The sequence below is a fragment of the Bufo gargarizans genome, chromosome 7 (genome assembly GCF_014858855.1).
Source record: "Bufo gargarizans isolate SCDJY-AF-19 chromosome 7, ASM1485885v1, whole genome shotgun sequence".
NCBI lineage: Eukaryota > Metazoa > Chordata > Amphibia > Anura > Bufonidae > Bufo > Bufo gargarizans.
The window spans coordinates 30791974-30816965 of record NC_058086.1 but is presented as its reverse complement, the minus strand read 5'-3'; the positions used below and the strand labels follow the sequence as shown (position 1 = coordinate 30816965).

General features: G+C 41.9%; 1 protein-coding gene across 3 annotated transcripts in view; it reads left to right on the top strand.

Annotated features, from left to right (window-relative positions):
- The window catches only part of LOC122943879 (sodium/glucose cotransporter 4-like), a 43857-nt gene extending 21513 nt beyond the window's left edge, over positions 1-22344 (top strand). For 2 of the 3 annotated variants that reach the window (XM_044301965.1, XM_044301967.1), the window contains 12 exons: positions 63-227; positions 3879-3984; positions 6370-6450; positions 10349-10554; positions 11622-11757; positions 12524-12631; positions 16075-16225; positions 18339-18507; positions 18589-18804; positions 20257-20383; positions 20523-20597; positions 21863-22344. In XM_044301965.1, the coding sequence (XP_044157900.1) occupies positions 63-227; positions 3879-3984; positions 6370-6450; positions 10349-10554; positions 11622-11757; positions 12524-12631; positions 16075-16225; positions 18339-18507; positions 18589-18804; positions 20257-20383; positions 20523-20597; positions 21863-22071 (1749 nt within the window). In that variant the 3' untranslated portion in view covers positions 22072-22344. The remainder of the gene's footprint in view (positions 1-62; positions 228-3878; positions 3985-6369; positions 6451-10348; positions 10555-11621; positions 11758-12523; positions 12632-16074; positions 16226-18338; positions 18508-18588; positions 18805-20256; positions 20384-20522; positions 20598-21862) is intronic. The other variant, XM_044301966.1, reaches the window with a different exon arrangement.
- The last annotated feature ends 2648 nt before the right edge of the window (positions 22345-24992 follow it).

Below are 24992 nucleotides of genomic sequence, written 5' to 3'. Positions count from 1 at the left end.
TTGTGAACAATGTATCAGCCAATGACGTTCTTGGTGTAATAACGCTGTTATTTTGTTATGAGGCATCTTGGGTGCTGGTGGCCCTTGGATGGATCTTCGTACCTGTATATATTGCCTCTGGTGTGGTCACCATGCCAGAGTACTTGGAAAAACGTTTTGGTGGTCACCGGATTCGTATTTACATGTCTGTCCTATCTCTCATCCTCTACATCTTCACTAAAATATCAGTAAGTTTATAACTTTTCATAAAATGTATCTACTTCACTGCTCTAGTTTTAAGTTCTACCCAAAATCTTGTAAGATACATCCATGTATACTACTGTAGATTGTGTTTGTCCACATTCAGTGGCCCATCTGACGGGCTGTGACTTCCTTTGGTCCATCACTGCCGTGCTCCGGTACCCTTTGTGAACATCCTATTTGACAGGGGTCACTTGTGCCACTGCAGCCAAAGACTAGCCACAGAGGTGATGCATCCACCATGTGTTACTAGTGTTGAGCGCGAATATTCGAATCCAGAATAATAATCGTGAATATCGCCACTTTGAGAATTCGCGATTATTTAGAATATGCTATTTGCGAATTTATCTCGAATTTATTGCGAATATCGTCACTTAGAAACATCCCTAGCAATAGGTCAGGGCTGGCCAACCTGTGGCTCTCCAGCTGTTGTAAAACTACAACTCCCACCATGCTTTGCTGTAGGCTGATACTTGTAGGCAGTCTGGGCATGCTGGGAGTTGTAGTTTTGCAACAGCTGGAGAGCCTCAGGTTGGCCAGCCCTGCAATAGGTTGATCGCAAATATTCTAATCACAAATTTTTATCGCAAATATATTACATTGCCGATTTTCACAATCAAGTAAATAATGAATGGAGATTACAAATTCTCAAATTTGCTAATTTATGGCGAATATTCGGCCAAAAATTCGCGAAATATTGTGAATTTGAATATTGCCTATGTCGCTCATCACTATGTGTCACATGACTCATTGGGGACACATCACCCCTGCAGCCAGTCATTGGATGCCGCTACACACATGACACCTGGGACTGGAGGGCATTAGTGGTAACGGGGGACTAAAGGATCCAGAATCCAGCAGTGGGGAGTAGATAAGTATGCTTCCCTCTGCAAGTCTGACAACATGGAGTGAGTGTGGGGACATCAGTGCTAAAGGCCCATCAACATGGACAACTCCTTTAAGGACAAATTCATCTTTCAGGGGCATACACAAAATAAGCACAAGACTTAACAGTGAAAGGCTCTCACTCGCCCTGAGCAGGTCCGCCACACATACTACACCTTTATTAGACTTCAGTGGTGTAACTAGAACTGACTGGGCCCCACAGCAAATATTTAAGTGGGTAAAACTTCTTAGTAACCCCCACTCCTGCGGCTAGTCAAGATCGCTATTTCAGACCAGGCCAAGCAGCAGCAGCTCCATCTGTTTATTTCATGTATATACTGTATATCATGTCACTGTATATAATGCCATTGTGTAATACTGTTGCGGGGGCCTGACAATTAAAACTTTTAGCCCTCCTCCTGGGTGGGCCCCTTCTGAGTTTGGACCCTGTAGCAGCCACTTCCCCTGCTTCCACTATAGCTGCGCCCCTGGATCAGCTGGATCAGGAAGCTGTTAAAAAGTAAGTGAACCCTTTGGAAAGATGTAGCAGGGTTAACACACAAACTCTTAACTCAAATTTCTTAACTCATCGCGTTATCTTGAAACGAAAGCCATTGAAAAGCAATTTAAGGTGTTTGCTTAATGCATTTAGTTTAGATAACACGTCTCATAAAGCATGCGTGTTAACTCTACTACATCTGTATGTGGATTTCTGCATTGATTGCTAAGAAAATGTGGTCTGCTTTGTTATCACAATTATAGACAAATGCAATGTAACTCAACGAAGACCACAAAAACCATTCATGTCTTTTATCGAGTATTTTAAACCTCCACAGTGCAGGAAGAAAAAGTAAGTGAACCCTTGAATTTAATAACCTGTAGATCCCCCTTTACTGGAGGTCACCTCCCCCAAACATTTCCTATAACTGAAAATACAATTTTTACAATAACGCTGAGGAGGAATTTTGAACCATTCCTCCCTGCAAATATGTTTCAGTTCATCAATATTTCTGGGAAGCCTTTCCATGCACAGCCCTCTTCAGGTCATACAACCAGAGCTTCTCCATAAATCTGGCCTTTCCAAAACACTAATCTTTCTTTAACAACCATTAGCTGATTTACTTGTGTGCTTTGGGTCACTGTCTTGTTACATTGCCCAATGTTTCCTCAGCTTGAGGTCATGGACACCCTTACATTCTCCTGTAAGATGTTTGAATCCACCTTAGAATTTATTATTTCCTCAATGATGGCAAGTCATCCAGACCCTGACGCATCAAAGCAACCCCCAACCGTGATGTTCCCTCCACCAGACTTCACAGCTGGGATGAGGTTTTGGTTTTGAAGTGGAGTTTACTGGCCCCTTTATGCAGTAAGGGTATGGCCACATGGCGCATTCGTGTCTCAACGTAGTGGGATACGGCACGGCCGAACTGCGGTCAAGGACCATGTGCTCTAATGAAACTAACGCAACCGCACTGCTTAGTCAGTCTACATTGTTAATGGGCGTGCGACACCTGCAATTCTGCACAGCCATTAACCACGCAGAGCAACTAGACGCTGTGGCCCATGCGGCTGCATAGTACTCGACTGCGACACAGTCACATTTCAACTGCGACTCGACTGTGCAGCGTGGTTGTACCCTAAGGGGGTAATTTATCAAACAGAAATATGCCTATGTTAGACGCATTTATGGTGCAGATTACGGTGCAAAGGAACTTCTGCAACTTCCCGGAAGGCCCGTCTCATTTACCATTTTCTACGCCTGTTTTAGGCATAGAAAATGCTCGGAAGCTGCCTTACATTTAGAAGCGGCAGTGGATCTGCCTAGGTTATGAGTAGTTTTGGGCGTGAATATTCGAATCGCGAATTTCAATTGCGAATATCTCCACTTCGAGACTTCGTGAAGGTTTAGAATATAGCGCTATATATTCGTATTCGCGAATATTCTAGATTTTTTTTACATCTGAACCCATAATCCCTCCCTGCTTCTTGCTTGTGGGCCAATGAGAAGGCTGCAATGTCTTTGTCTGAGCTTAGCAACATCCCTAGCAACCTAGGAAGGCTGCCCCCCCTTACTATATAAGGACCTCCCCCGCAGCCATTTTCTACTGTTTTTTGCAGTTCTGAGAGAGAGAGAGAGAGCAGTGACATTGCTGTGCTCTGTGCTTTACTGTGTTATTACATTAGAGAGTTAGTGGGAGATAGTCAGTGTAGGTTATATCCTGTCCATACATACCTGCTACAGACATAGTGCTGTGATGTCACCAATCACTAATATGTAGTCAGACCTGCTAAAATTTAAGGTTTCACGTATTGCGCAAAAATATGCGCATCATTAATTGCCGATTTGCGCACTCACGAATATATTGGTGCACTCTATCTGCATATAAAGCTATTGTAATGTTCTGCCGGGCCAACCACTTTCTCCAGTCTCAGGAAACTTCTAGCAGCTTGAAAAATGTAGCAAAGGTGACCCACGCCTGTATTTTGCGTGCGCAATACACGCATATTACATTGCCGATTTTTGCAATCAAGAAAATAATAGCGATTTCTCGAATTTGCTAATTTATGACGAATATTCGCGAAATCAATTTTTTTTATAATACTTATTAGAGACACTTTCCCCCTCAAAGCGATAAATTGCAGTAACCTGATGTAGTATAACAAATGCAACTTATTTTATGATTTTATTTTCTATAGGGTTGATAGTAACATTTATTTTGTTTTCTTGTTGTTTTTTATTTTTATTTTAGACAGATATTTATTCCGGAGCTCTCTTCATCCAGGTGTCTCTGGGTTGGAACATTTACCTGTCCACCGTTATATTACTAGTAGTCACAGCAGTTTACACCGTCGCTGGTAATTATATTTATAATGCATCTTATATAGATCTTTACTGGAAGGGCGAGGGGCATTTACAACATCAATGGTTTATAGTTAAAGATAATTTGGGTGATCCTGAGAGGCTATACCCGAGTGTATCATCTTAAGATGTCACACACAACGTTGGTAGGTATATTATAGAACAAGGGTCAGCAGCCTCCGGTACTCCAGCTGAGATCAAACTACAACTCCCAGCTTGGATGCCGATCTGCTATAGGATGTTACCTATAGACATTAATCAAGCAGGACACTTTTCATAATTGAGAATATAACATAGCGGGGTAGATTTATCACTTTCTGAAAAATAAAAGCTGAGATGTGATTGGTTGCTATGGGCAACCAAGACAGATTTTCTTTCAAAGAGCTGAAAATGAGGGAGATTTATCAAAACTGGTGTAAAGGAAAACTGGCATGGTTGCCCATAGCAACCAATCAGATCCCACCTTTCATTTTTCAGAGATGCCAGTTTTCCTTTACACCAGTTTTGATAAATTTCTCTCATGGTCCCCAATTTACTATGAGTAAGTCAGGGAAAGCATCCAGATAGGGGGGTCTTTAAATGGTCCCACAGGGGCTTAGGTTGTATGATAAATCTGACACATCTATACACTATTATTGTAGCTTCTTTCGGATTTGTACACCAGAAATGTTGGTGTATTTTGATGCAAAAAGTCACATCTTAAGCTTCACCCCTCCTTTCATGTTAAGCTTTCCTCCTTTTAAAGGGGTTGTCCGAGTTCAGAGCTGAGCCCAGACATACCTCCATTTTGACCCAGGCAGCCCCCCTGACTTGAGCATCGGAGCAGTTCATGCTCCGATGCTCTCCTTTGCCCTGTGCTAAATCGCACATGGCAAAGGCATTTTTGGGAGATCCGGTGACATACCGGGGCTCTCCATGGGGCTGCCAGGAAGCCCAGTGATGTCACCAGCACGGATGGGCGGGATTTAGTGCTGCCCTAGCCAATAAAACAGCTAGGGAAGCGCTAAAGCCCGCCCATCAGAGCCGGTGACGTCACCGAACACACTGCCGGGTGGAAGAGCCCCTGCACTGCGCGATTTGGCGCAGGGCAAGGGAGCGCATTGGAGCATGAGATGCTCCGATGCTAGCCTCAGGGGGGCTGCCTGGGTGAAAGTAAGGGTATGTCCGGGTTCAGCTCTGAACCCAGACAACCCCTTTAATCTAGACCGTGCCTCTTTGTCAAGGGCAATGAAAAAAATGTCTGAAGGCTAGGGGGGAAGTTATCTTTCCTCAAGGTTTTTTTATTTATTTTTTGGTGGAAAAAAATCACAAAACACTGATTTTGCAATTTTTTTAAATGCCATTGAGACTTTTTTTTTATGCGCAACTGGAATTTTAAAGCGCACTTACCAGTTTCCAAAAGGAGGGCATGGCTAGTGCGGGGTGTGGTCCATTGGCCCCTGCACAATCATCATCATTATTCATACCAGAAACAGGCATACATTATTACTGAAATGTAGGGCAGATTTGAGCTGCCATAGATTTCATTCTGTCGCATGGACTGCTGGAGGAGGCATGTCATTTATGACAAGCCCTGCGCTTCATCGTACACTACATGCCTCCTCCACAGCACTGTTTTCTGAAAAGATGACCTTTACCAGTTGCCTGCAGCCACCACTAGAGGTCCCTCATGAGCTTTCTGCACACTGTGTCTTAATGTCATAAGGTGGCTCCTAGTAATGATAATGCCCCCATTAGTGCCCCCCAGTAGTATTACTGCCTCCATTAGTGCCCCCCCAGAATTAATAATGCCTCCATTAGTGCCCCCCAGTAGTATTACTGCCTCTATTAGTGCCCCCCAGTATTAATAATGCCCCCATTAGTGCCCCCAGTAGTATTACTGCCTCTATTAGTGCCCCCCAGTGTTAATAATGCCTCCATTAGTGCCCCCAGTAGTATTACTGCCTCTATTAGTGCCCCCCAGTATTAATAATGCCCCCATTAGTGCCCCCAAGTAAAATTAATGACCAGAGGGCATGGTAGTTGCAGAGAGAGCAGAGCCTCTAGGGGTAACGGAAACGCCCCCATTGCTCCTAGAGGATCATTTGCATATATTAATACATCATTTTTTTCTCAGCAATGTGGACACATATTAACGTGGGACCGACAATGATGCCTTCACACTTGCCACTGGTCAGCCCGTTTTCATAGGTACATATCTGCCCTTTAATATGGCACCATTTATTCCATGGCAGTGTACACACATAAAACTAAACAAGTACAATAAACATGAACAAGATCATTTACAGTCTGATACAGAAGGAGAGAGGACCCTGCCCCGGAGGGCTTACAATCTACAATGTAATAATTCAATGTGAAATGTTTTGTGTTCTATTAATCAGGTGGACTAGCTGCAGTCATCTACACGGACACCCTGCAAACCATCATCATGGTGGTGGGGGCCTTTATCCTCATGTTTATGTGTAAGTAGGACATTTCTTTTTTTCATCTACAAATGGACTTTTCAAATTCCGTACACGGAACTTATACAAAAAGTATTAAATTATTGTAGTTTACATACTGGCATCATGAAATACAGTGTATTAATCTACCCTTAAAGTGAATGGACATCATTTTAGTTACATGATCTCAATAGTTCTCTGACACAGAGAAATCCCCGCCACAGACGTAGTAAATAATACAATCCTGACTCCCTGCAGCCACCACTAGAGGGAGCTTAAGTGCTCATTGCCTGCTGTCTGATTATTCAATTTAAAGGAGTTGTCCACGTTCTTATATTATAGATGTAACCTGCCAAGATGCTGCTAAAACAACGAAAAACAAACCATACTTTCCAAACCCCCTGCGATCCAGTGCCACTGCTCCATCCTCTGCAATGGGTTACAGCTGTGGCTTATTTTATAGGCTGCAGTGATTATGTCCTGTATACTGCTGCGGCCAGTCAGTGGTGTAAGGCACAAGACCGCTAAGGACAGTGATTGGCTTCAGTGGTATACAAGCTGCAATACACACCACAGCCACTGGGTGGCCACATAGACAAATAATCATACTGGTTACAAGGGATGGAATAGGATAACATATGACTGCAGGATCAGACTACATAGGGTTTGTTTGTAGTCTGAAACCAAGGAGACACATAAATCTGCATACAAAACAGTAGAAAATTTGAAATATACAAGGTAATTCAAACAGGATGGTGCAGTAAGGTCTGAAGTTAAAGGGGTTGTCCGGGTTCAGAGCTAAACCTAAACATACCTATAATTTCACCCAGGCAGCCCCCCTGATGTTAGCATCGGAGTATGTCATGCTTCGATGCGCTCCCTTGCCCTAGGACAGCGCTAAAGTTCCCGCGCCCATCAGTGTCGGTGACATCACCGGGCTCATTGCTGGGAGGAAGCCTCCACCTGGCAGCCCTATAGCGAGGCTGGTTCATCGCCAGAACTCCAGAAAATGCCTTTGCCCTGCACACGTCTGGATAGAACTGGACTACTGCTCAGACATCTGCTGTTTCACCAATGGAGCACATATTGAACATTTGTAGTGTATAGAAGCAGTGCCCCAGAGGAAAATTATTTGTTTGCTAAAACAGTTAATATAATGTTACTGAGTTAAATGTTGTGATTTCCTGTTAAAGCACGTATTTCCTTATGCACTGTGTGTACCTAATGACAATGTATGGTCAACATATAGTTAATACTGGCATACTTGGTTAGGTTGACAGGGTGATGGATTTGGTGCGCCCCTTGGTTAGGGTGTGTCTAGTTAGCAGTTCTACAGGCAAGACGTGTGTCTGAGCGCTTCTGCAAAGGAAGACCCAAGAGAAGCCCCATCTAGAACACTCTACTCCTGAGACTGAAAAGAGTCTAGAAAGCTACTTAACTGAATGAATTCCCCTAAATTAAAAAAAAAACAGCCATCCAAAGCTACTTTAACATTAGTGTTTTTTTGAGGATCCGTCATGGATCTGCAAAAACGCTTCCGTTACCATAATACAACCGCATGCATCCGTCATGAACGGATCAGGTTGTATTATGTCTTATAGCGGAATTGAAAACGCTAATGTGAAAGTAGCCTTAGGAGGTCCAGACTCCAGAACCATTAAGGCCAAGATTAAGTCAGTGAAGTAGAGATCATTTATGGCAAAAGACTTTACTGCTGTGCAGAGGGTAATTATTTTTGAGATTGACTGGTTGTCCGAATCTAAATTCTGCACCCCTCAGCCTGGGAACTGCAGCAGGAGTTAACCACAGGCTTGCTATTCTGAACTTGTTATCTTGGAAAGATGCAAAGTATTTAGAGTGGGACTCAGGGGCTACTTCTACCATCATTGCCGCTGCCCATACACAGCCATTGGAGAGAAGTACTGCAAGACATTACTTTTCGGGAGGAGTGAAAAGGTTGGGGACGGTGAGAATACAGCAGGCAGGAAAGATCGCAACAACCTGCCTACCTTGGTTCTCACGTATAGTAACCAATTCCAGCAGGTTAAACAGGTAGTTTCGGAATGTATATCGATTCTACATGAAGATGACATTTTACATGGCTTACTGCAGGATGGCTACAGAGTGGCAGCTAGACGGGCTCCCACGCTGGCTTCTTCACTGTCTCCTTCACTTTTCTCTTCCATTCCAAAGAGAACCCAGGCAAGTACCTGGCTCAAATATACCGGGTTCACACGGTGCGACAGCCATCCCTGCAAAACTTGCGGTTATGTCCTGCCCACCAAAATGTTCCAGGATTCCGAACATACTTCAACAAACAACATTTCATTGTATTGTACATTGTATTACATTGTATTGTACAGTGACAATAAAGGCATCTTATCTTAACTTTCCCCATCAGGTCTTATATAAACTGTAACACCACTGGGGTCATTTATGTTGTCAGATGTACACAATGTGACCTCCTTTATGTTGGAAGCACTATAAGAAGGTTGAAAAATAGAATCTTGGAACATTTAAATTATGTCACCAATTCTTCGTATGTCAATATTTCGAATGCAGCTAGGCATTTTATTTCGGTGCATGATAGGAGCTTACAAACTTTTTCCACCTTTGGAATCGAGCGAGTTTCACCTTCTATTCGAGGGGGTAATTTCCAAAGGTGATTAATACAGAGGGAAGCCTTTTGGATTCTTCGATTATAAACGAGGCATCCGAATGGCTTGAACTAGAAAAAAGAACTTGTGTATTTGTATTAGGATGGAGTCCATTCCTGGTGTGCTTATACATTCATTTGTTTATTTTATTCAGAGGAGCAATTATGAAGAAACATCTGCCATGTTTGATATGCATTTTTGTTCTGTTTTTAGCATTGGAAACCACTGTTCAGACTATGCGGTTTTTCAGGAATTTATTCTTTCCATCTTTTTATGTGAGACTGGTTTATATATTTTGTCATTCCTGATTTAGACACAAGAGCCTAAATAGTACACATTTTAAGTGCACGCATTTGGTTTTTACACACTTTTAACTGACACCAATGTTAACTTCAGATTTTCCTATTGGCTCTGGCTCGGGTGTGTCGCAATCTACTGCTTCTAATCACCACCTGGGAGGAGTGGTTGTGACTAGCCCTTATAGCCATCGCCATTTCGAATTCTGATCAGTCATGATTAAGAACACGTTTGTTCGAAACGCGTAGACGATCACTTGGAACACTGAGGTGATGCTGCCACTGTATTGATCTGTATTATATTGAATAAAGGAACCCATAATATTTTCAACTTCGATGCTGGATTCATCTCTTCATTCCTACAAGTTTACGGTCTTACCAAGGTATTTATTCTGTGCATCAGGGAAGTCGATTCAAGGGATAGAGGCAGCAGGTGAGCTGGATATTGTACACAGTACTGTAAGCTCTGGGAAAGTCTTTATTTATTACAATCTACGGGCCTGATTATTGACTCCATCATCCATCTGCTGGACCTTGCTCCTGTACTTCTGCCTTGCACCCTGCCAAACACTGACCATCAAGGCTACCCCAACTGCCAGTAGGCATGGGTCCCAAAAAGTCAGGAAGTGCCCCAAGGGAAGAAAAAGGGTGCACCCTCCTTTCACTGTGTACAACCAAGGGAGCGCCAGAGGGAAGATCGCCACTGGGAATTCTGAGTACTATTACCACAATTATAGCCACTACCAATCCTCCCGCCCTGGTCTCCTCTGCAGATCACTGCATAAATAAAACTTGGATTGTGTCCTTTCTTGTTAATAAATTGGTATTAAGTTCTCTTAGTTATGGATATACCAAGGCTATAATTTTGCACCATTCTTTTAGAATTCCAATATATTACAGCATTAGAGACTCGTTGCAGAATTATTTTATCTGCCCTTTAAATAATAAACATTTGTTATTTTGTAGCTTTTAACGAAATTGGCTGGTATCCTGGATTGGAAGAGAAATACATGAAAGCCATTCCAAAAATAATTGTGCCTAACACAACATGTCATCTGCCCCGTAGCGATTCTTTCCACATGTTTCGTGATCCAATCACTGGAGATATACCTTGGCCCGGTCTCATATTTGGCCTGACAATATTGGCCACTTGGGTTTGGTGTACTGACCAGGTGAGTCCAAAACATAAAATGTATGACTTCCTAAAAAAAAACTAATAATAAAATAGTAATTTTTCCATATTATACTTTACATTGTTACATAGTTGGTAAGGTGTCTTTACACATTCATCAAGGCCAACCTATAATCCTACAACCTTGATTCAGAAGAAGATAAAACAAAAATACTATATAAGGTAGATGCCAACTGCGCCATATTAAAGGAGAAAAATTCCTTCCCAACTCCAAATTTGCCAATCTGAATGAATCCCTGAATCAATGTTCCATCTCCAGAAATTTAGAGCCTCTTCGAATAGCTGATCAATGGTGGTCTCTAACCCCCGCCGATCTGATATTGATGAACTATCTTGAGGATAGGTCACTAATATCAAATTCCCAGATAACACGTTTAATAATTTTTTACTGATATTAATCTACCATTCAAAAATAAAATACTGTAATGGAAGGGGTTAACTTAGTGCTATAGGGTGGATATCTTTATGAGATTAATGGGGAGTCTGTCAACAGTTTTGACTATGATAAACTGCTGACAGCACTAGGTAGGTGCTGAGGAGAGCAGGACAAACATACCTTTTGTGGAGCTTTTCTCATCAGAAGTAGTGTGAATATGAAGTTTTATTCTGCACCTGCAAGTGCTTAGGAGAAAGCACTTCACAGTGAAACTCTATCTGCATTCAGCTACTGAACAGACCCTCCCAACTTCTCTGAGTGATAGCTGTAGGGGCCTCCTGGTTGGATGCTACAGCTGTCACTCAAAACAGAGGGCAGAGGCTGTGAAATAGATGAATGCTGAAAGCAGAGAGCACTCCAATGTATATCTGCCTCCAGTGGTCTTTAGGTGCAGAACCCGGCAGAATAAAATCTCATATTCACACTAGTTCTGATAATAAAACCTCCTCAAAAGGTATGATTGTACCATTCTCCCCGGCCCCTATGTAGTGCTGTCAGACTCCCATTAAAGATGAAGTGCTACTTTTGAAATGGACAACCAGAATTTGGCATAACCCTGAACACACAAATTACAGGACGGATCCATTAATGTCGATGAAAATGTATTCCAGGTAATTGTGCAGAGGTCTCTGTCGGCCAAGAACCTATCCCATGCCAAAGGGGGCTCTATTGTTGGGGGCTACTTGAAAATCCTGCCCATGTTCTTTGTGGTACTGCCTGGAATGATCAGCAGAGCATTATATCCAGGTAAAATACAATAGATCTTATAATCATACAGGTACATAGTTGACAAGGTAGAAAAAAGACACAGGTCCACCTAGTCCATCCTAGAACCCTACTGGTATGAGCCAGAGGATGTCTTCAGTTGCTCAATATTAGTTGAAATATTCCTTCCTGACTCCAAATCTGTCAGTCAGACTTGATCCCTAGGTCAATGTCCCATCCCCATAAACCTAGTGAGTATAACATGTCAGAATACTACTTTCAAGAAAGACATCCAGGCCCCTCTTGAACTCTTTAACTAAGTTCACCATCACAGTCTCATCTGGCAGAGAGCTCCATAGCCTCACTGCTCCTACAGTGAAGAACCCTCTTCTATGTTGATGGTGAAACTTCCTTTCTTCTAGATGTATATGATGTTCCCTTGTCATGATTACATGTTTAGATATAAGAAGATCATTATGCAAGATATTTTACATTTCTGTTTCGATAAAGGCGTTGCAGGACATGAGAAAGAATGGTCGAGTTGCAAAGAATAGTCTAGCAACGTTACTCTTGCCCACGGTCTGTATCTAGTGTTGCAGCTCATCCTTATGCAAGTAAATAGAGATGAACTGCAATATAAAACACACCCTATGGACAGACCTATTTTTATAATCTCGTACCAGCCCTTTGAGGTGCTAATGTAGACTGGTACTGTTGAATTAGTGATATTGAGAAGGTCTAAGGAACTGAATGATGGCTTCTAAAAATCGTAACCCAGTTCACCAACTTTACTGAATGTTCTTTGCAGATGAGGTCGGCTGTGTTCATCCTGATGAATGTCGGAAATACTGTGACATTGATGTGAGCTGCTCAAATGTTGCATATCCCAAGCTGGTAATTAGACTGATGCCTGTTGGTGAGATGTCAACTTATTATCTATTTTGGGAATCCCACTTACTACAGACATAATGGGCCTCATGTATCTAAACTGTCTGAGACATAACTGGATGGTACTTGCCTTTAAGAGAAGCAAAAGTGATAATAATCCCTGTCAATATGTCGTATTGGCATATGATCATCATAGCTTGGGGTCCACCACACTGGATCGCCCTATTTAAAGGGAATCTGTCACGTCATTTTAACCAATATTACCAACAGCAGTGCCTCACAGAAGATTCCAAACGCATTCCAAACATACCCATCTGTACATTTAGTCTGTATTCCATCTCCAGGAAAAGCACTTTTAGGCCTCATGCACACGACCGTTGTTGTGTTCCGTTCCGCAAAATGGGGTTCCGTTTTTCCGTGATCCGTTTCAGTTTTTGTTTCCGTGTGTCTTCCTTTATTTTTGGAGGAAAGGAAAGTAAAAAAAAAGTCCAAGTCAAGTTTGCCATGCAAATGATAGGAAAAAAACAGCCACGGACACGGATGACAATCTTGTGTGCCTCCGCGTTTTTTCACGGTCCCATTGACTTGAATGGGTCGGCGAACCATTTTCCGTCAAAAAAAATAGGACAGGTTATATTTTTTTGACGGACTGGAACCACGGATCACAGACGCGGATGACAAACGGTGCATTAGCCGAGTTTTCAACGGACCCATTGAAAGTCAATGGGTCCGCAGAAAATCACGAAAAACAGAACAACGGACATGGAATGAAACAACGGTCGTGTGCATGAGGCCTTATTCTGCTGAAAAACAGCTCCCAAGTGCCCAGCTGGGAAGGCTTTGCTGTTCCAAGTGTCCAAAGCAAACCAGGCTGAAGAGGGGGGAGGGCTGTTTTAGCTGCACATATCTTGGAATTGGTAGCAACTAGAGATAAGGCATTCTAAGCTTTCAAACAATATCAGAATCATGGCATTATATCCACTAAATCGGAAGATATTGCTGTTAGACATCAAGTCGGGAGTGAAAGCAGTGAAAGCTGTTTTTACTTTCACTTTCAGCTGCATTTAAAGGGAACCTGTCATGTGGATATTTGATTATAATCTAACTAATTATATACAATCATTAACTACTAAACAGTACCTTAGATGTATTCACTTACTGGTGTGACAGATGGTTACCTCATAATATACATACAAAGATGCTGCATGCCGCATGCTAATGAGCTGATTTGATTTGAGTCCAGCTTTTAATTAACAGCTATAGCCTCTCCCCTGCCCCCCCTGCTGCTGATTCATATGGAAAATAACTGTCAATCAGCAGTAGGTAGGCGGGAAGAGTCAAGAGCTCATGAATATTCATGACTCATCATTATCAGCTGGAGCTTTTCAATACAGGATGTTGGCAGATTGACTGGGTCAATTAAAGAAAGTGACCCGGCATTTTGCTAAGAGAATCGGTCACTTATTTATGGCCCTTAGTTAGGACACCATAAAATTGGTGACAGCTTCCCTTTAATGCCAACCCAATTTCTAACAGCTATATCTTCTGTTGTAGTGGACATACAGCAATGGGTGAATGCTCCCAATCCCAAGATATGAGGAGCTAAAACAACCCTCCCCTCTTCAGCCTGGTTTTCTCTGGACATTTGGAACAGCAAAGCCTGCCCCGCTGGGCACTTGGGAGCTGTTTTTCAGCAGAATAAAAATGCTTTTCCTGGGCATGGAATGAAGACACAGGGGAAAATGTATCATGAGGGGAATATTTGAAGTCAGTTTTGCTTGAGTCTGCGTTGTTGCACTTTATTCCACATTTATCAAATGTCACATGTTTGATTAATTTTTCTTGTTCTTAAATCTAATACTTTTGTCTAGAAAATCTACTCCAGTTTTCCTACTCCACCCTGGAGTGAGATTGTGACTATTTGCCACTTAAAAAAAAAAGTCTCAATGATAAATCTGGAGTGATAGCTAACCACGACCACTTTTCTATCCACATTACAAAACTGGACGGACTGGTGTAAAAATGCAAAAAAAAGTTGCAACATTTTTGCACAAGTGACTGCAAGTAGTCATAAAAGCCATATTTTGTAACTTTTTGAAGCCAGAATTCTGGAGTAAAGGCATAATAAATCAGTGTCACAGTGTACAGACAGGTATATTTTGAATGCATTTGCAATTTTCTGTGGGTCAATGCTGTTAGTTATATTGGTGATAACGACATGACAGACTCCCTTGAAACCAGAGAGGAGAACTTCTGTGTGAGAGCTGCTCATGTATTAGATAGTGGCTCATTCGTCTCAAAAACTCTTTAGAAACGCTTCGACTTTAGCTGCAGGAAATTTGAAACATTTTACCAATTCTAAGGACTTTCAAATATTGTCACTTGTAGCACTTGAGAGGAGAGCTTTGCTTTTTGGTAGCCGAAAAACTCAGTAGTGTTAAAATCACTGGTCTTCTCAATCATATCTTTGGACATAGGAAATAGGTATGTCTTATTTTTGAGGAAAAATAAAATCACCTTCATTCGAACTGACTTGATTGCAACGACTGATTGCAGGATCACATAATTTTTTTGCCCAATTGTTTTCTTAAAAGGGTTTCCCACTAAAAGTATTTATCAGCTAACCTCAAGATAGGTGATAACTGTTGTATTGTGGGTGGTCTGACACCTGACCCCGCCAGGGGTCCTGAGGACAATGGAGTCTCTCAGTCACCTCCTTGAATGGAGCAGCAGTGGACACGTTGATCCATTTACTTCTGTTGGACTGATGGAGCTCTTGGAAGTCCTTGTATTCATGAGCTCCCAACATTCCCATCCCCTGCCACTGACTGACAACTTTTTTTATAATTCACATTATAGGAAGAACGCTATCCATTGTCCACCATAAAGCAGGAACATGCCTACTTCTCACGAATATTGTCCCGCTCAGGTCCTTCTAGACAGGCATTTTAAGAAAACACATGGGCTATAAAAAAAATGGGACCTAGTGTTTCAGTCAGAGTCTCTGTCATTAAATAAGCCGCCCTTGGATAAGGTAGCATAAAATGGTGGTGTGGCACTGAGCTTATATGGCGCATTCTCTACTTGTTGCCTTACAGGCTCCATCAGGTGCCATATGTATTGGGATATTCTCCTTTAGATGCAATGGCTCTGGGGCAGAATACCTCCATGCATCTATTAGAGCGTGCCACATTTATTATTTTGGATTCATGCTGAGTTTGGAGGCATACACAATGTTATACAGACATTTTTTACAGCATTGTGTCCTAAAATACAAAGCAGATACAACCCTGGGATAATACCTTGGTAGCCACATGATAAATCTTGTAAAGCCAGATACAATGGCTCCAATTGGATCTAGTCACTAAGTGTGCTATGCTTGTTGTAATGTTTATGGGATACAGTGGGTCGGATCATACAGTCTTGTCAATCAATGACAGCTTATTTTTATTTTTCTGTATTTCCTTCTAGGATTAAAGGGTTTAATGATAGCAGTAATTATGGCAGCTCTAATGAGTTCTCTCACGTCCATCTTTAATAGTGCCAGTACCTTATTTACTCTCGATATCTGGATACGTATACGCAAGAATGCAAAGGAAAAAGAGCTTATGATTGTCAGCAGGTACAGTGTGGGCATTCATGTTTCCGGTAAATATGAGGGGATTCTGATATGTCCTTGGCTTTGACCACAAAAAATTGAGAACTCATAATTATCAGTTCATCCACACAGTCCCCTTGGATATCCATGCACTTCTGACTATGATTTTGCAACTTCTCCAAACCATCCTTTGATTGGGAAGCAAACCAGGGGCCTGTCTCTGAAACTGCATCAGAAACGGGGTCGAATTTTGTTCCCTTGAGCTGTTTCTTCAAATTATAAAATAGATGATAGTCAGAGGGTACCAGATGAAGTGAATAAGGAGAATAATCCAGCACCTCAAATCCCAAGTCAGCAAGTTGTTCTGATTAATGGCCGCTGTGTGGGACAAGGAATTGTCACGCAAGAACACAACACCTTGGGTCAACTTTACAATCTTTTTTTACTTCAATGCCTCTGTCAATTCATCCAGAAGTGTAGTGTAATACACAGCTGCAATAGTAGACCCCCTGGAAGGTAGTCCACAAGTAGTATACCATCTTTATCTCAGAAGACAGATGCTGTCAACTTGGATGACAACTTATGCACTCTGTACTTCTCTGGATGTGGGAAACCACTATCTCTCCATTGTTTTGACTACTCTTTTGACTCAAGAACAAATAACAATTCACGTCTCATCCATTGTCACCAGTTGAGACAGAAAACATTTAGCATCATGCCAAAAATGCTACAGAAGCCCCCAGGAAGCTTTCACTAGGACACGCTTTCCATTCTGCTGACAAACCTTTCAGGACCCACTTGGCAGACATCTACCTCAAGTCCACATGATAACGATTTATGGACCCAACTCTTTCTCTGGAATTGTTCAGAGCCTCAGCTATCTTTAAAGCAGAAACCAGAATAATGTCAAGAATGGCCATCCTTAGTTTCTGGAAAGGTCACCACTGGAAGTCTCTCGGAACGGTCTTCATCATCGGTGTTTTAAATTTGGCAACCCGATTTTTCACTGTGGAGTACAAAGTGCACTTTTCACCTAATGTTTGCACCATGTCACCAGGAAAGTCTTTGTTAGACATTCCTTTAAAAAGCAGGAACCTCATCATTGCCTTGCTCTCCTTTGCAGTAAAATCTGGTGCAGTTTCCGCCATGTTGTCTTCAAACCTGCCTAACATATGAATCGAACATGAGATCATGCCAAAGTTTGCTCATGAAGTACTGCGAAGATTGAGCTTTAAAATTGTATAACTTCTATTTGTGTGAAAAAAGTTGTTTACAAAGCCAATGACTTATCAGAACCCCCTACGACAATAAAAAAAATGGTAAGCAACGTGACCGAAATGTTGTTGACCTATTGCTAGATATCCTGTAGAAAGTAGGATGGCCAAACATATCATTCTGTTTTTGTAAGGACTGTCATAAAGAGGCATTCCATCTTTAATATATATATAGTATAAACTCTATAGTCTAGATAGGCCATCGATATTACGAGTATATCAGTGGAGGATCAACAAACGTCACTCCCACAATCTGCTGTTTTAGGCAGCCGTCAACACGGAAATTTCAGTGAAATGCTGAAAGTGTGAACATGGGTTTACGTTAAATTATTTCCACAACTGCTTAGGCATACAATGACAAACTACGTATAGACAGTACAAGTGTGTACACTGCTGGAGCAGGTGATAATAAAGGTCAGAGTCACACTTTATCTAAGTTGCCTGTCTGCTTCACCAAATTTAATCTACAAAGATCTTCAGACATGTAACAAAGACACATCAAAAGTGTATATTAACTGAGGACTTGCATGCTGAGAACCTGATCAATACCTGGCATAAAGGGAAGCGATGTTATGCAGATTTTGCTCCTGTTGGCTTCTCTTCACATCATTCAGTTGACGTGACAATTGATCAAGCAACTAAGAGAATTCAACTGGAGCAGAAAGCAAACAGAGCTGCCAGACATGAAGACAATCCCTGGCCATTTTAGAACATACGGACAAAGTAGAGAGGCGTCTCCTGCTTGGAACAAAATGTGTTATCTGTAGGAGTGGCTTCCATTCTGGTGGACTTGAGCTGTCCTATGTAATACTACATTTCTCCTAAAAGCTCATAAACATTTCATCTATGTTTCTCCTTCACAGGGTCTTCATTGTTGTACTTGTGGTTATCAGCATTGTGTGGATCCCCATAATACAAGCAGCAAATAATGGTCAGCTCTTTGACTACATACAGTCTGTCACCAGCTACCTCTCTCCGCCTGTCACTGCAATATTTATTCTGGCAATTTTTATCAAGAGGGTTAATGAACCCGTAAGTGTCTACTAGTAAGTTTCTATTGTATCTGCTGCACATATCTAATACTAACACTAAATATATTGCATCTATTGACAGGGTGCGTTCTGGGGTTTGCTTATTGGCCTGGTGGTAGGCTTGATTCGAATGATCATGGATTTTGTGTATGTAGCTCCAAATTGTGGTCAGGAGGACACAAGACCTTCAGTACTCAAGGATTTCCACTACTTGTATTTTGCAATTCTTCTGTTCGGATTGACATCAATCGTCTGCATTGCGATCAGTTTGTGCACAAAAGCCATACCAGACGATGAGGTAAGGACAACCCTTGTTCATTTGTCCCATTAGGGGCCCCCTCTACGAGCCAGAGCGGAGAAGCTCTAATAAGCAGCTGTTTTTGCTCTGGTGGATTTGAGAGTCATCATGTATTAATTTAACTGGTCACGTGATGGTAAATTCTCCAGCAATATGTTGGGGGCTATGCAGTAAAGTGTTGTCTAAAGCATCTCCTTTAACCCAATAACTTAAATGATAATTTACCTTAAAGGAGTGTTTATGAGTTGTCAGGGAACTAGAGAAAAGGGCTACAGATTGAGCTGTCAGAGCAGCTTTCTGACAGGTTTCACTAGAAAGGAGAAGGAACAGTCTGCAGATGTAGTGAAACTGAAAGCAGTAAAAGACAAACTGTTCAACATTTTTAAGGCTGGTTTCACATTAGCGCTAAAATGATCCAGCAGGCTGTTCTGGTAGAAGGATAGCCTACCAGAGTTCATTGTATCTAGCTTTACTGGATACTACTTTTCCCTGCTGGAGCCCATTGACTCTAATTGGCCTAGCAGGCATCTGGACTGTTTTCGACATTAGTGCCAGGATTCGGCCGGACAGAAAATGCTGCTTGCACTGGTATTGGCCTGGCCAAACCTCAGCTTTAAGGCCTCACACCTCCCAGCCGTGCTTGTATTGGGTCCGCAATATACGGGATGTGGAACGGAGGCACGGTACCCCACAGAAGAAATACGGAGTTGAATGGGTCTGGATCCATCTGCGGCAGCCGCGCGGATGTTGCTCGTGTATTGAGGACCTCAAATTGCATGTGCATGAGGCCTAAAGCTGTAAAAACGCCGGGTCCCCGTTGGGTTCAATTATAGTCAAGGGGTCCTGGCAATGCTCGGGCCTCATCCTGTTTTAGAGCTAGTGTGAAACTAGCCTAAGAAATAGTGATTGAATTTTTAGCCCAAAATAAACACAATATAAAAAAAAAATGATTTGTCCTTGAAGGTGTACACAGCCTTTAAAGATCCTGTATTCTAGCACTTTATTATAACCACTTCTTTCTGTTTAGCATATATAATGCAAATTGACTTCTATGCAATGAAAAATGACAGCTGCAATACCACTGCCTCTATTAGACCCAATCCCCCCCCCCCCCCCCCCCTTGCCCATGCTCTGGTCCTCTGAGCTGCCTCCCACAAAGAGAAACTAGATACAAAGCCACTGAATGACCAAGGCTGAGGTCTAACTTAAGGTGCCTGGGCCCCAGTAAAAAAAAAATCAGAAATGGGGTTCAACACCTACCATGTGTCATTTATATACTGGTGTGTTCATATGGGTCAGAGGATCTTCAGACACCAGGAACTCTGTACAACTGCCAAATCTAGACCCCCTGTAGGTACACGAGAGAATGACCTGCATCTCTATGTCATGTCTAGGAAAGTGTCAAGGGCTATTCAAAATGTTAACTTCTTTGTACCCTTTCATCATTCCTAGCTTGGTCGTATGACTTGGTGGACTCGAAAAAGGCCAGATCCAACTCTTACCCTGACAGCTGAAATGGAAAGTTCAAAAGATATAGCTGCAATATCTTTAAGTATTACGCCTATTGAAAAAGAGCCAGGTGAAGGAGATTTTTATTTTATTTAATCTTTGAATTTAGGGAGCTCCATTTAGACCCTCCACAAAGCACCAATAACTTCTGAGACTGGTGATGATACTAAATCCTGGTTACTTTCTTTTTATTTTTTCTCAAACCGCAGATGGAAATTTGATGCCACAAACTGAAATTCTCCAAGACGATTGTTCTGTACAGGAGCAGAAAACAAGCAATGATGGTAAGTACACAGGTTATTCATTCCACAAGCCTATACTTTATAAGTTCCAAATACAAATTATGAAATTCCAATATTATACCCCTTTGTAGTATCCACTTGACAACTGCTTACTTTTAAGATGCCCACCAGATGCTACAGAAGCTACCGTACCTCAATTCTCAGCGTTCTGTAATGTCCATATCAATTTAACTGTGCAACGATTTCCACATGAGTGAAAATTCAATAGGGAATTCACGCTCACAGCATGGGGGTCTAGAGATCACAAAAATAGAGATCTTGGAGTCCCCTATATGAATGGAGCAGTGATGTCCATGCATAACCTCCCCTCCATTCACTTCTATGGAACTGATAGACAAAGAGCCAAACAACAGGATCCCCAGTGGTCAGAGTCTAATCCCCTGTCCTGAGGATAAGTATTGTTAGTGGGAAAAGCCCATTACCCTTTATTGCAGCCCACCTCTCTCTATCCCCTCTCTCTTTTATACTCCATCTGTACCTACCATATTTTCACATAAACAGATTTTCCAAAAACAGCTAGTCACTTTCAATGTGCTCAAGAAAACAGGCAACAAGAACTGGTGATAACAATACTAATTAAAGAGGTTTTCCAGGCATTATCATAGCTCCTCCAGCGATCATCAGATTGATGTGCCGCATCCCCTCCATTGTTCAACCAGACACAGCTTAGTAGATTTTGTAGCACCTCTGCCCAGTATTACAGCTCAGTCCCATTTCCTTGACTAGGTCCGAGCACCATTGAGCTGTAATACCAGACATAGCTGCTATAAAATATACCAAGCTGTGGCATATATCGGAGCACTGCAGACCCTTCATTCCATGATCATCGGGGTCAAACTTCCATGGATCTGATATTGATGGCCTGTCCTGGATAACCTCTTTTTTTAGTACTTATAATATACAGCGGCACCAGTCTCAAATGATCCCTTGGATAGTATGTTTTAGACACATGGATCTTCATACAAGTCCAAGATCTTTTGATGAATTCTATGTCCATTCTTTGGTGGGTTACATTGACATTTGGATACTTGGATATTTGAGCTAAGTTACACGTTGATCAGCATTTATGAATTCTCCAAGATGCCAATGATACCTACAACAAATTAAATACTAAAGAACAATCTCTTTTGATGATGACACCCTTCCATCTAGCTTTCCATGGACACTTTGTGAGCCATATGTTTCTCTATGCTCCAGTACATCCTCCTGACCTGGGTGTAATGATTATGTCTGCTGTCTTCTTACAGCCTCAACATATTCTTGTTGGAAAAAGTTGTACTACTGGTTCTGCGGTATCTCCATGCAGCCTGAAGTGAAATTGTCCAAAGAAGAAGAGATGAAATTGCAGAGGAAGTTGACCAGTATTGAAGAGAAGCCACTCTGGAGGAACGTGTGCAATGTCAATGCCGTCATCCTTCTGGCCATCAATGTTTTCCTCTGGGGTTTCTTTGCATAAACTACACTGAGCAGGAAGAACTATGTTTGCAGTCACAGTTGTAATTGGCGACAATTGTAGAATATCACAACCAGAAATGTCACCTCAATCCTTGGATCTCCTTGTAGGAGAACTCCAGGTGGTGCCATGTTTTTCCGTTGAACATGCACTTTAAATCTTTTTACTCCGCCATCCCCTCCATTTTTAAAGGTTTTATAGCACTAAATCATTTTGGGAATGGGACAATAATGTACTAAAAATAAAGGTTACATAGACTTCTATGTACAAACATTACCATGCAGCCACACTTATTAATAACAGTAGACTGTTTTGACTCTGGAAGACTGTTGTGCTCTATTTTACTGGAGATGTCCATTTCCACATTTTGAATGCAAAAAAAGGTTTCCAGATAAATGTGAGCTGAGTATCTAATGTGTGAGGGGGGCTCCCGATCCTCTCCTGATGTCAGGGGGGGAAAAGTATTGGGCATGATGGACCTAAACACACTCAATCATTTGTCCCCCAGCACTTCTACAATTATTCGCGTTTGCTTTCTCCCACAGGGCACGTTGAATCCTAACACACCCAATCTTGTTTGACTTGAAAGCAGATGATGGTGGAAAACTAGGTTGTCCTTATATATGATTGTCACCATATCCAAATAAGATTGGTAGGATCTGTGACATTTATCTAACCTGTATGACCTGCTTTACTCGGCACTAGTGTTGAATTCGAATTCGCGAAATTTCGCGAATATTCGAAAGAATATTCGTAAAATATTCGCGAATATTCGAATTCGTTATTATTTCGCATATGCGATAATTCGAATTTTCGCATCGCATAATACATATTATGAGATGCAAAATTCGCATGTGCGCTAATGAAATCGCCTTACGAAGATTCGCAACTCAATTCAATCACTAATGTAAGAATGCAAAGCCCTTTGCCTCTGTTCTGGGGACAAGTGTAGATATTCGCATATGCGCTAATATAATCGCCTTACGAAGATTCGCGCCTCAATCACTTTCTAGGCAATGTGAGTAAGATCTGAGCTTTTGGACTTTTGTGAATCAATCGAGATACAGTGGGGGGTGATGACAGTAGTTGACAGAGTACAGATCAATGTCATCTGTAAGGTGGAAACTAAAATAAAAAATACGAATATTCGTAAATCGAATTTTACGAAGTTCAAAATATTCGCGAATATGGTGCTATACTATATGAATGCACAGGCCTTTGCCTCTGTTCTGGGGACAAGTGTAGATATTCGCATGTGCGCTAATAAAATCGCCTTACGAAGATTCGCAACTCAATTCACTAATGTATGAATGCAAAGCCCTTTGCCTCTGTTCTGGGACAAGTGCCGATATTCGCATGTGCGCTAATAAAATCGCCTTACGAAGATTCGCGCCTCAATCACTTTCTAGGCAATGTGAGTAAGATCTGAGCTTTTGGACCTTTGGGAAACAATCAATTATATGTGTACTGTAATTTTGTGGAAAAAAAAACAAAAAACGAATATTCGTTTTTACGAATATATAGCACTATATTCGAAATATTCGCGAAATCGCGAAGTTGCGATATTCGCGAAAAAAATTCGCTTTTCGAATATTCGCGCTCAACACTACTCGGCACAACTCTTTACACCTTGGAGGATTTTACACTTGGGGCAGATTTACTAATTTTATGGATGTGTGAACTTAGGCAGGCTGTCTAGACGTCCACCAGATTTATCTCAGTGGCTCAGGCTGGATGATAAATCTGGTGCAGGGATAGACACTTTTGTCTTGCGCTATACTTGTGATGGCTGACCTCCGGGCACTCCAGCTGTGGTAAAACGACAACTCCCAAAATGCACACTTGCTTGGCTGTACTCAGAACTCCACAGAAAGGAATGGAGCATGATGGGAGTTGTAGTTTCACCACAGCTGGAGTGCCAGAAGTTAGACATCACTGCTCTATGGTAATTATTTGTTGGCTTCCTCTGCAGCTAAATTTTAGGTAGAATTGTGGCGCACGTTTGCTGCAAACGGTTGTATCTTAGTCCATTCCAGTTTACCGCTAAACTACACCCAAACTGTACAGTTTTTTTTTTTTGCTTTTTTTTTTTACTACAGAGTCTAAAGAAGTAACTACAGGATAGGGCATAAACATTATATAAATAAGTACAGCCGGAACCTCCACTGATGACGAGATACCCCTCGGAACCCACCAAAGTGAAAGGAGTGGCAGGTCGAGCCGGTGCACTGCCGCTTCTTACATCTCTACGGGACTTCCGGAAACGACTGAGTACAGCGCTTGGGTATTTCCAGGACTCCCATAGAGATAAATGGAGCAGCTGTTCGCATGCCTGACCGGCCTCTCTGTCCAAGGTGCTCTGAGGGGCATGAGGTCCACATTCTTGTGACCCTCATCAATCCCATAGTAATCCTCTTTCTTGTGGATAGGAGATAACTTTTGACAAGTGGAATTCCCCTTTAGAGGGAATTCCTCACATTGAACATTATGTCTGAGCTAACAACAGCCTGTTATAGAGCAGGAGGAGCCGAGCAGATTGATATATAGTTTTATGGGGAAAAAATTCTGTATTACCTGTATTTTAGCCATTTAAATTACTGCTCGTTCTGGGCTTTGAAGTCAAGAAGGCAGCCCTGCCTGCATATTCCACAGCATTTTCGTAGTGACAGGTTCCCTTTAAGGTCTAAATACTATGCAGTACATTCATAAGCTCCCCCTAGTGGTGGCTGCAGGTAGATGGAATTTAAAGATTCAGAGCTTTGTATCAGAAAAAATGTCGCTCTGACTGCTATAAAAAATACACTACTTACAATGCAGGGCATTGTTCACAATAAAGCGGTCATCAGTGTGGGATGTGGCCAAAGGACGTCCACTTCTCTGCCTTTCTGTATCTCTTCCAGTCTCTCTGATACAACCTGCTGATG